We start from the raw sequence: 12575 nt of genomic DNA, 5'->3' as shown, positions 1-12575 counted from the left end.
GTGCCCAGCGTGGGACTGGAATGACATGGCAGAGATGGGAAAGCATCAGATCTAAGGCCGGGAGCAGAATGGAAGAGGCTAAGGAGAACAGTAGCTGTCCTGGACCAAGAGTTAGCCATAATGCCCCTCCTGCCTTCCGGCAGAGACAAGAGTCTCCTTACTGGAGGTAGCGGACCTGGATGTTCACCATAACTTCATCGGCTTGGAAGTGTGGGTTAAGCTTTATCAGAGGAAGTTGGCAATGCATGAATATACCACTGGTGGTGCCCTGCATTTGGAAGGGAAGGCAAAATGCTTCTGCGTACCCAAGATACAGATTAGACATATATTAATGGTGAACAAAAGAGTGAAATGTCCTAATCCTCTAAGAAAGATCTTAGAGAGAGCTGATGGTCAGAATAAGCGTTAAAATTACATTTCAAGGAATAATTTATTACATATAAATTTGAGGCAATAATCCCAAGTCACCAAGTAAAAGTTAAATGATGTCTAAAATATCCTGCTAAATTAAGCAGGGAAATTCAGAGTACACCTCAGAGAACGATTTAAAAATATTCAGAGTCTAAGGACTAAAATCTCAAGGAAAATCTAGTCCAGAGCCGGTGCAGTGACTCATGCCTGTAATCCCAGCACTTGGGAAGGCTGAGTGAGGCGGGCCGATTGCTTGAGTTCAGGAGTTCAAGACCAGCCTAAGAAACATGGTGAAAACCCATCTCTACAAAAAATATGAAAAATTAGCTGGGCGTGGTGCCATGCACCTGTAGTCCCAGCTACTTGGGAGGCTGAGGTGGGAGGATGGCTTGAGCCTGGGAGCCAGAGGTTGCAATTAGTCAAGATCATGCCACTGTACCCCAGCCTGTTGGTTAGAGTGAGACTCTATCTCAAAAGAAAAAAGAAAAAAAAACCTTATCAAGACTTCTAATACCTCTATGATTCCAGATAAAATAAATTTAACTATAATGACTATAGAACTATAGGGGTAAAAAGTCCTTGGAAATAGATAGGTAAAGAAACAAAATAATCTCTAGAAAAGTGCTTTTGCCATCATTTTTGAAACCTGACTTTAAAATAGATAAAATACTTTTACCTTCAAGAGAGCTATGGAAAAACTCAAGAAGATTTCAGTAATACTGTTCTATTTGTATACATGTTGCAGGATTATGGAATCTGCAGCAACAGCGAATGTATTTAACTTGCCACGTAAGGATTTCTTTAGTTTGACGCTTATGAAATGCTTTATTGCTAAGTGCTTTTTTTTTTCTGACCTTAGTCTTCCCTTTGGGTACATAATAAATTCCAGAAGCCCGTAAAAGAAAATAGCGCCTTTTCCAGGATTTCTTTCCATCTTCTTTCAAATAAAGAGCTCCTTCCAGTTCTGGTACAATGATAGATGTTCCACAGAAACTTTCCTGAAATTGAGATTCCGACGACACAAGACACACATGAAAGATAAAGCACGCATTTTTATTCACATTTAAACAAACTCGCAAATTAGCTTTTAAACTAAAAGTCAATTGTGTGTACAGCTCTGATCGAATGCATTTGTTTATATTATATGCTATTTGCCAAAAAAGGGGAAGAATAACACATCGGTCAAGAATCCTGGCTCCTGAGTTACGCCTCAAGGCCTCCTCACCACTTAGCTCTGTGACTGTGGGCCATTAAACCTCAGTCCACTTACTTGTCAAAATGGAATAATAATAGCCCAACTTCATAAGGTAGGTACAGTCTTGGCATGTTGTAAAAGTAAGCATTTAATAAAAGCAATTAATGTTATTATAAAATGGAAGACAGAAAAATTATTACTTTCCTGGTAAGTAAAATAGTTACTATTTCATTGCTCATAAATAGAACAATTATTATATATAATTCAACACATAAAATTGGGGAGGATAGTTAACGGGTACAAAAGAATAGAAAGAATGAATAAGACCTACTATTTGAAAGCAAAGCAGGGTGACTATAGTCAATAATAACTTAATTGTACATTTAAAAATAACTAAAAGAGTGTAATTGGATTGTTTGAGGGAAGGGATACCCAATTCTCTATGATGTGATTATGTCACATTCCTTGCCCATATCAAAATATATTATGTGTCCTATAAATATATACATATTATGTACCCACAAAAATTAAAAATAAAAAGAATAAAAATAAATAAGTTAATATTTTTTCTTGGGATAGTTTTCAAAGAAGGAAGAAGGCAGTTATTAATACATCAGTATCAGAAAAGAATAACAAAGCACATCTAGATGTAGATTTTTAAATCTCAAAAGTTGCATAGAATTACAGAATTCTTAATAAATTTTGTCTTAAAAATCAATAGAATAAAATTATATATTATTCTATTTTACAATTCAAATAGTCAAATTTAGATTTCACTTTCTTTTTTATAACTTTCAATATCTTCTCATTTAGTTTCATAAATGCAAAATAACTGGATTTTGCATCCTCCAAGTACATTTTTATGTAGTAGAGCTGGAACACATTTCTGTTCACACTCCCCAATTTCTCCCCAAATTTGGCTAGTATTAGTCATCCTGTTAATAGTCTCTTAGATTCAGGTTTTTACCCCCATTAGACAGCAGGATAATGATTTTTCATAGCACAGCACGCTTTGTATTTTGTTTTACATGCAGCTGTAAAACATTGCTGAAGTCCTGGGACAAGGACTCTCTTGTTGTGCCTCCCTGGGAAATGCCCGCTGTGCTCATGCTCCCAGGAACCAGAACCTGCAACACCTGAGCTCAGCATCTTGGGAGTGGCAGCTGGCTGTGGTAGCTGCTTGCTTTGGTATTGGGCTGTGAACGCAGGCAGGCAAAAGACATGCGCAAGGTCTGGACGGAACCTTAGTGAACGCGAGAGGGCGCTCTTCAGAATGAGCCAATTGGCTCCAGGTAATGGGGCCGAGGGCATCACCAGGTCTTCTGATTTTTCAAGGGAGGTCCAAAATTTACTAACTCAGGAAAAGGTCCATGGATTGTCTCAGGGAAATACAACCTGGGCAACTCTAGCATGGCCATTTGTGACTTGAGATCTGGCACTCATTTCAGCTGCGTTATGTGCTGCAGAGCCTCGATTTTTTTTTTTTTTTTTTTTTTTTTTGAGACTGGATCTTGCTTTGTTGCCCAGGCTGGCCTTGAGCTCCTGGACTTAAGTGATCCTCCCACCTCAGCTTCCTGAGTAGCTGGATTACAGGTGTGTGCCCCCATGCGAGGCTCAGAGCCTTGATTTTTAGCACGTGAAAACTCACTAGAAGTTTCCAAACAATCAATTGCCAAATGAACTTCTGGAACACGCCCTAATAGTGGTCATCACAGACATCTGTATGGTCATCAACACAGTGCTTTCGCCAGCTCCCTGAATCTCTGTGATGATTCAATACAATTCGGAAACTGAGGTTCTCAGGGGGGCGGGGACTGTCCCATTAGCAAATGAACAGTGTTGGGCAGGGCCACCTCCTGTAACGGGTCCCTGACTCCGAATCTCATGCTTCCTACCACATCTGAGATGTTGGGAGAGCATCTTAGAGGTCCCTTTAAATAAGATTTGGAAGTCTTATGTCTGACTTCCGTGGAGCACTTAAGTAATGAAACATATGGAATGCCAGAAGATGAGTTTTATGAGGATTTGTCAAGTCTTTTTAAAAGTCAAGAATTATGAATCCCACTTCATTTGTCTAAAGCCACATGTTGTAACAAATGACTCAAAAAAGAAAAACAGTTGAATGATCTAAACAGCTATAATTTAGTAATAATTTGATTTTAACACCCCAACTTGAAATTCAGTGTGTCTTTAGATTTTTCCATTGTTCTGGGAAGAAAATGACTTAAAAATAGATAGAGCAAACGTCATTCTCTTTTCTTCCATTCTGCAAAATTAACCTTACCTCGAGTAAGGATTCCTTGTTCTTAGCATTCATTTTCTCATTGGTTTCCTTGCTTTCTTTTTTTCCTCTGTTATCCAAGTAGAAATTCTAAATAAAATGTTAAAAGATCAGATCAGTAAGTGTTCATTACCATGCTAGACGCTGCAAGGAACTCACAGTCTTGCAGGAAAGAAGATGTTAATTGTGTGAAATAAACAGGGAATCAGAGCATATGCTATCAATCAATCATCAGGGCCTTCCCAAATGCTGATACCGCATGGCAAGGCAGGATTGAAACCTCCTCACCCTCCCATAGTGTACAATCGATGAAAAAACGAAGATAGAAAACAGTAGTGAAAAATACTTCATTTAATTGCTGAAGTCCATGCGTGCACCATGCATGTTAAATGCTGGAAGCTGGAAGTCCTCAAAGCACTGGCAAGAGCTGGAGGCTGGAGTGAAGGTCAAGCTCATGTCCTATGCTCAAGAGGGGAACTGCTCTGGCAGGCAGATGCCACATGGCAGCTCAAGGCCTTGTAGGGGAGCAGGATTCTGGCTTATCAAGAGAATCCAGAAATATAGATGTTAGTAAATGTTAGTGACCTCTTTTATTTTTTAAAAGAACTACCTGGGTTAATCACAACACAAGGTTTACTATTTAGCAACTTCTAAGGACAGAAAGAAGCAGAAAGGGCATTTCTGGAAAGAAAACCAGCCTAAACAAAGACAGGGAGGACTATGAGCTAAAAGCATTCATAGGCTGGGTGTGGCTCATGCCCATAATCCCACCACTTTGGGAGGCTGAGGCAGGAGGATTGCTTGAGCCCTGGAGTCTGAGACCAGCCTGGGCAACATAGTAGGACCCTGTCTCTACTAAAAATAATAATAAAAAAATTAGCTGGGCATGGCAGCATGCATGCCTGTAGTCTCATCTACTCGGGAGGCTGAGGCTAGAGGACTGCCTGAGTCCAGGAGTTCGAGGCTGCAGTGAGCTATGATCACGCCACTGCACTCCAGCCTGGGCAACAGAGTGAGACCTTGTCTCAAAAAAAGAAAATAAAAAAATAAAAGAACTCACAAGTGGATTCGTGGTCTCTGAGCATGGTTCGTATTAATTTCTGGATCATACTTTGTTAATACTGAATATCAATGGGATGGCTAAAAATGAAGTGTGTGAGTTTCCAAAAAATCACGAGCACTCAAGGACTAATTTTTACACAATAAGCGCAGCTGAGGTATCCATATGCACAGTGAAGATAATGAGTGACCACTGTTATAGTTAAAGTGCTGAGGATTTTATGTAAAAACATGGAGTTTTACAAAATCATACATAACAAATGTATTAAAGGCAGAAAATGTATCACAGAAGCACTGTGACTAAATTAAGGACCCTCCCGAATCTAGGCACAAGTGTTTATTTACACCATAGGAGTGTTTCTCCAAGTATAACTCCCAGACCACCTTGAAACTTGATACAATGCATGTTCCTGGGTTACACTGGAATCTCTGGGATGAGGCCTGGAAATCTGCATTCCAATATGCTTTCCAGATGATTTTTATGCACACTGAAGTTTGAGTTTTTCTTTTCATTTGCTTTTTTTTTAGAGACAAGGTCTTGCTCTGTTACCCAAGCTGGAGTGCAGTCACACGATCATAGCTCACTGCAGCCTTGAACTCCTGGGCTCAAGTAATCTCCCCCACTCAGCCTCCTAAGTAGCTGGGACTACAGGCATGGTGACACATGCCTGTAGTCCCAGCTACTTAGGAGGAAATATGTCAAGTACAATTTTTTTTTTGAGACACAGTCTTGCTCTGTTGCCCAGGCTGGAGTGCTGTGGTGCAATCTTGGCTCGCTGCAACCTCTGCCTCCCGGGTTCAAGGGATTCTCTTTCCTCATCCCCCACCCCCCGAGTAGCTGGGATTACAGGTGTGCACCACCATGCCCAGCTAAATTTTTTTATTTTTAGTAGAGATGGGTTTTGCTATGTTGGTCAGGCTGGTCTCACACTGACCCCTCAGCCTCCCAAAGTGCTGGGATTACAGGCATAAACCACCATGCCTGGTCAAGTACAATTCTTTTGGTAATTCTTATTGAAAAAAGTTTATTTTAATATGTTTTTCCAAGACTTTTAAACTTTTACTTGTTATTTGAAAGGATGTTATATTATGAATTAGTGCAGTCATAATATAGAATTCAGAAAACTATTTAAATTTTAAATGTTTTGCTTGAAGACCACGACTAGCCATATTAGGTAGCACCTGCCAGAAACCTGTGCTAAGGCTTTACAGGCATGATTTCATTTCATCCTCACAAGAACCCGATAACACAGGTACCACTGCCCTTGTTACTTTACAGACGACGAAACAGAAGATTAGGTGATTTTCCCAAGGCCGATTAGTGGCAGAACGTCGAGTTATTAAATAATTTTTTTTTTTTTTTGAGATGGAGTCTTGCTCTGTTGCCAGGGTGGAGTGCAGTGGTGCGATCTCAGCTCACTGCAACCTCCAAATCCCGGGTTCAAGCAATTCTCCTGCCTCAGCCTCCCAAGTAACTGGGATTACAGGCATGCACCACCACGCCCGGGTAATTTTTGTATTTTTAGTAGAGACGGGGTTTCACCATATCGGCCAGGATGGTCTCGATCTCCTGACCTTGTGATCTGCCCACCTCGGCCTCCCAAAGTGCTGGGATTACACACATGAACCACCATGCCTGGCCAAGTTATTAAATACTTTTTCTCAGCATTAAAATTCTCTGAGTACAGAGCCAGGCACAATGGCATGCACCTGTAGTCCCAGCTACTCTAGAGGCTGAGGCGGGAAGATTGCTTGAGCCCAGGTGTTTGAGTCCAGTCTGGGCCACACAGTGGGGCCCTGCCTCAAAAAAAAAAAAAAAAAAAAAAAAAGAAAGAAAGAAAGAAAAAGAAAGCTTTAAGTACCATAGGGGAGAATCTAGCACAACAATGTGAATGTACTTAGTACCACAGAAAGGTACACTTGAAAATGGTTAAGATGATAAGTCCTGTGTTACATATACTTTTCCACAATAACAAAAAATGTGATCCAACACGAGTTTGCCCATTCATACAAGAGTGATTTCAGGGTGCTGCTAGAAAGCAAACCTTGGCTTAGGAAGGCCAGATATTTGAATCATGTATGATGAATTGGAAGCGTGAACAGAGAGCATAGTGAAGACTCCAAGCCCGGGGGCGGTGGCTCACGCCTGTAATCCCAGGCCTGTAATCCCAGTACCTTGGGTGGCCGAGTTGAGTGGATCACCTGAGGTCAGGAGTTCGAGACCAGCCTGGCTAACATGGCGAAACCCTGTCTCTACTAAAAATACAATTATTTGGGTTTGGTGGTGGGCGCCTGTAATCCCAACTACTAGGGAGGCTGAGGAAGGAGAATCACTTGAGCCTGGGAGGTGAAGGTTGCAGTGAGCTGAGATTGTGCCACTGCACTCCAGCCTGGGTGTTAAAGCAAGACTCGGTCTCAGAAAAAAAAAAAAAAAAAAAAAAGAAAAGAAAAGAAAAAAAAAGACTCCAGAGCAAGTGTTTGTCATCATCTGGGAAAGACAGAACATTTGTCACTCTCTGCAGGGAAGAACCTGTCTAAACCGTGAAGGGCCGCATTTCACCAGGGTGCCCTAAAGAGGCAGGATACGTAGCTGTACCTTTCTCTGAGAACTTTCTCTGACATACTTCTGACTTTTTCAGCTCCAGAATATCCTTCTAAGTGACATGCTACACTATTTTTGTTTTTTATTTTAACGAAACAGCAAAAAACACAAAGTAAATCTGTGCTAAAGGAGGGCAGTCCTTAGAATAAGAATAATTCTTAGAATAATGAGACTGATTGCTTTCGGATCGGAACTTCCGCCTGTGGTGTGGGCGCCCACTCAATGCGGGCTGCTCTGGAGAAGTAGTGAGCAGAACTCAACATTTAGTCATTATATCCTGCAAATGGAAACTGGGTAAACCTGAGTCGAATAATAAAGGAACTTTAAAATAGGAAATGAGACTCTTGGTCACAGCTTGCTGTCTTTTCTCACAGCTTCTGGGAGTGCAACATTTGGGAACAGCTGGATAGGAAAGAAACAGCAAATACTTTTTAAACATCTTCTTGGAATAAAGAGTAAATCAAGCAAACAGTTATCAGGTCATGAAGAAATATTTGCGAGTGCCCTTTGTACATGTAAAACATCCCTGTTCTTTTTTTGGGGAGGGACATGATCTCACTTTGTCACCCAGGCTGGAGTGCAGTGGCGTGATCATAGTTCACCGCAACCTCCGCCTCCCAGGTTCAAGCAATTCTCCCACCTCAGCCCCACAAGTAGCTGGGGCTACAGGCACATGCCACCACGGTCAGCTAATTTTTAAACTTTTTTGTAGAGATGGGGTCTTGCTATGTTGTCCAGGCTGGTTTCAAACTCCTGAGTTCAAGTGATTCATGTGCCTTGGGCTCCGAAAGTGCTGAGATTACAGGCGTGAGCCACCATGCCCGGCCTCAAATCCCTGTTCTTAAGAAGGCTGCTATCACATGGAGAAGATAAATACAGATAGAGCATAGCGAGATGGACGGATGACTCTTTATCTATTGATGGGGAAGATATAAGAGACTATAAAAATTCAAAATGAGCCACCATCTAGAGATTTTCAGGAAGGAAAAAAATAACTATGGACTGAGATGGTCAAGAAAAGCTTTACAGAGGGGGTCAAAGTTTGAAGGAGGCCTTGAAAGTTGTTCAATGTTCAGCTAGGGGAAAAAAGAATGAGAATAGATTTCCAGGGAGGAGAACAAGCATGCACAGAGGCACACAGGTGTCTTTGGAGGACCAGTGAGCAGCCAGTCAGGCTAGAGCTGTGGGGTGAATGCAGCTCACTGAGTGAAGATCAGATCAGACCATCACTCCCAATTCTCTGCTCGCTGTCAGGTGACCGGGCAGTAACTTTCCCCAGAGTGGGTGAAGCTTATTTCCTTGCTTCACTTATGTTGGGTTTGGCCATGTGACTTGCTTTGACCAATAGAATGTGGCAGACGGGACGATGCATGGATTCTGAGCAGAGGGCTTGAGGTGCAGAGTGTGTTTCTGTCATTCACCTGTACTCTTGTCATTGACTGTGAGAAGAATATGTCACAGGTCTGTGCTGTCCAGGGCCAATCAGAGACACATGGGGCCGGACGCAGTGGCTCAGGACTGTAATCCCAGCACTTTGAGAGGCCAAGGCTGGTGGATCACCTGAGGTCAGGAATTCGAGATCAGCCTGGCCAAAATGGTGAAACCTCGTCTCTACTAAAAAGACAAAATTAGCTGGGCCTGGTGGCGCATGCCTGTAATCTCAGCTACTTGGCAGGCTGAGGCAGGAGAATGGCTTGAACCCAGGAGGCAGAAGTTGCAGTGAGCTGAGATGGTGCCATTGCACTCTAGCCTGGGCCACAGGAGCAAAACTCCGTCTTAAAAAAAAAAAAAAAAAAAAAAAAAAAAGACATGGAACTACCTAAATCTAAGTCTAAGTTATACTCTGGAGCTAAAGACAGGCGACCTGCAGACCCAGGAGAGAGGAAATGTCTGTTTCTGCAAACCAGTGGGATTCTGAGGTAGTTTTTTTTTTTTTTTTTTTGAGACAAGGTCTTGCTCTGTTGCCCAGGCTGGAGGGCAGTGGATCATAGTTCACTGCAGCCTTGAACTCCTGGGCGCAAATGATCCTCCCACTTCAGCCTCCTGAGTAGCTGGGACCACAGGTGCATGCCATCACACTCAGCTAATTTTTTGATTTTTTGCCAAAACTGGGATCTCCCTGTGTTGTCCAGGCTGGTCTTGAATTCCTGGGTCCAAGTGATCCTCCTGCTCTGCCTCCCAAAATGTTGGGATTACAGGTGTGAGCTACCATGCCTGGCTTCTAAGGTTGCCTTTCATGCCTCAATACACTGACTAATCGCACATACCCACACTGGGTGGTGAGAAGATCCAGGGCACCGAAGTCATGGGTAGACCTTCCTTTAACACAGTAGCCCATGCTGGGGACCATAAAGGTGATTACTATGTAACTTTCCTTCTAATCACACCTGGTCCTGGATGGTCAGAGACTGCCCTTGGTGGGCTGAGGGAGGCTGGAAGGGAATGGAAGAATGATGCCACAAGGTATTAATACTTTTCTCCCACAATAGCTGCCAGGCTGGTGGCTGAGACCCTTCCACACCTGAACAGAAGAAGCTGTGTTTCTGTCTCTGCTCCTCACTCATGCAGCCGCCAGCAGAGTATAATCACCATCAAATCTCAGTTAAGAAACAGAATAATCTGTGGAATAAGAGTTGCCTAAAATATCAATAGTGATTATTGTTAAAGAGTGAGATTATGGGTGATTTAGATTTTCTTCCTTATATTTTCCAACTTTTCCTTTTATAATAAATTGATATTATTATTATTAATATTTTGAGATGGAGTCTCACTCTGTCACCCAGGCTAGAGTGCAATGTCGCGATCTCGGCTCACTGCAACTTCCACCTCCCGGGTTCAAGCGATTCTCCTGCCTCAGCCTCCTGAGTAGCTGGGACTACAGGCACACGCCGCCATGCATGGCTAATTTTTGTATTTTTAATAAAGACAGGGTTTCACCACTTTGGCCAGGATGGTCTTGATCTCCTGACTTTGTGACATGCCTGCCTGGCCTCCCAAAGTGCTGGGATTACAGGCGTGAGCCACTACACCCGGCCAGATATTATTTTTAAGTTAGCAAAAGAAAGTTAGTAGAAGAAATAAAAAGTAGCATAATAAGGAACTTATTTGAGGAACTTACTTGAGGCACAACCTTACATGAACTGACTTTACCTCTTATAAGGTTGTACCTTACATGAACTGACTTTACCTCTTATAAGGTTGTACCTTACATGAACTGACTTTACAGATTCCTTTTCTGAAAAAGAGATTCTTTAGGCTTCTAGCAGTAAGAATGGCTTATGTGAATACTGGAATGATTTTCCATGTTCATACTCCTTCCTCAATTCTCAGACCTCTATTTTGGTTTCAGGTGACAGGGTTTAGGACACACTATCCCAAACTATGGCACCTTGTCATTTGAGAAAACAGAAGAAGCAAGAAGAGCCCTCTGAGCTCTTCCTGTCCTTCTCCTCTGAAGCAGGTCTTAAAAGAATCCTCTGACCCTTCTCTAAAGTAAGTCATAGGATCCTCGTGAGACAGGCACCCACCCTATACCCAGAGGAAAGGGATGGCCCTATCTCTGAAGACACAGGGACCCAGAGAAGAATTGGAACTGACCTTGCCAAGTTCCCCCAGTTTATTTCCATTAGATCATACACTTTTGTCCTGCAATCACACTTCTGCACGACTGTCCACAAAAATACCCAGTTCTTCCTGTTTCTTCGGATCTTCATTTCTGAAAGCTCCTATGTTACTTACATTAAATAAATTTGTGTGCTTTTTTGGTTGTTGTTAATCTGTCTTTTGCAATAGTGACCTCAGCCATAAGCCTAGCAATGGGTTAGAAAATGGTTCTTTCTCCCCTACACAGGCAAAGTCACTGATTTTTGTACAGTAGGCTTTTAAAGTAAAACTGCCTTTATGAGGATAACACTGTTCTACTGCCCCAGCCCACTTTCCCAAAAGAGACCACATCTCCTGGGCAAGAAAGCCTCTGTAGGGGAGAAAAAGTCTTACCTTTTCCTCATCCATTGCAGAGGTCATGGCTGACACCCCTATAACAAGAGAGAGTAACAAGAGGAATGCAACACAAATTCATCTAACCAAAGTTTTCTATGACATAGGAGCCTTCAGAAGTCAATATCCAAAGAAGCAAACTACGTATTTTTACGCTAAGTTGAAGACTGAACTCTGACCTTTTTTTTTTTTTTTTTTTTTTTGAGACAGGTCTCACTCTGTCACCCAGGCTGGAATGCAGTGGCATGATCATGGCCCACTGCAGCCTCGACCTTCCAGGCTCAAGTGATCCTCCCACCTTAGCATCTTGAGTGGCTGGGACTACAGGGATGCATCACCATGCCCAGCTAATTTTAAATTTTTTTATAGAGATGAAGTCTCACATGTTGCCCAGTCTGGTCTCACACTCCTGGGCTCAAGTGATCCTCCTACCTCCCGAAGTGCGGGGATTACAGGTGTGAGCCACTATGCCTGACGTTTTTTCTCTTGCCAAGATTCCCTTTTTTCTTTCCTTTTGTTTTTTTTTAAAAAAAAGAAAAAAGAAAGAAAAATAAACGCATAGATTATATGCAATCTTGCCCAAATCCTTTCTAAGGGGCCAGGGGAGTCATACCCTACAAACCACAAAATCTCATGAAATGTGTTTTTAATTAACTCTGTAGAGTGGAGCTTACTTTCCAACCTGATTCCGGTACAGTATGACATGATAGACAGCAGACCTTCTCATCTTCACGTAGGCATTCCTTTCTACTGACTTCAAGTCTTTAGACAAAGCTCAGTTCTTTCAACCAATTGATAACTCAAGAATCCCTAAAATCCACCTATGACATGTTAAGCCTCTGCTTTGAGATGCCCTGCCTTTTTGGGAACCAATGCATACCTCCCACATATTGATTTATGATTTTATCTGCAATTCCTGTCTCCCTGAAATGTACAAAACTAAACTGCAAGCCACAACTGCCATAGGCATACTTTTCAGGACCTCCTGAGACTGTGTCATCTGGACTCGGTCACTCATATTGGCTCAGAAT

At 42.2% G+C, this 12575-nt stretch overlaps 1 protein-coding gene across 5 annotated transcripts in view; it reads right to left on the bottom strand.

The window, feature by feature from the left end:
- Positions 1-12575, bottom strand: part of APBB1IP (amyloid beta precursor protein binding family B member 1 interacting protein) — a 166249-nt gene that overhangs the window by 66150 nt on the left and 87524 nt on the right. For all 5 annotated transcript variants that reach the window (XM_050804505.1, XM_050804504.1, XM_050804503.1 and 2 more), the window contains 2 exons: positions 3891-3977; positions 1266-1409 (listed from right to left, as the gene is read on the bottom strand). In XM_050804505.1, the coding sequence (XP_050660462.1) occupies positions 1266-1409; positions 3891-3977 (231 nt within the window). The remainder of the gene's footprint in view (positions 1-1265; positions 1410-3890; positions 3978-12575) is intronic.

Source organism: Macaca thibetana, chromosome 9 (genome assembly GCF_024542745.1).
Source record: "Macaca thibetana thibetana isolate TM-01 chromosome 9, ASM2454274v1, whole genome shotgun sequence".
In the NCBI taxonomy this organism is placed as follows: domain Eukaryota; kingdom Metazoa; phylum Chordata; class Mammalia; order Primates; family Cercopithecidae; genus Macaca; species Macaca thibetana.
The sequence above is the reverse complement of the archived record's forward strand: the minus strand, read 5'-3'. Positions and strand labels throughout refer to the sequence as shown.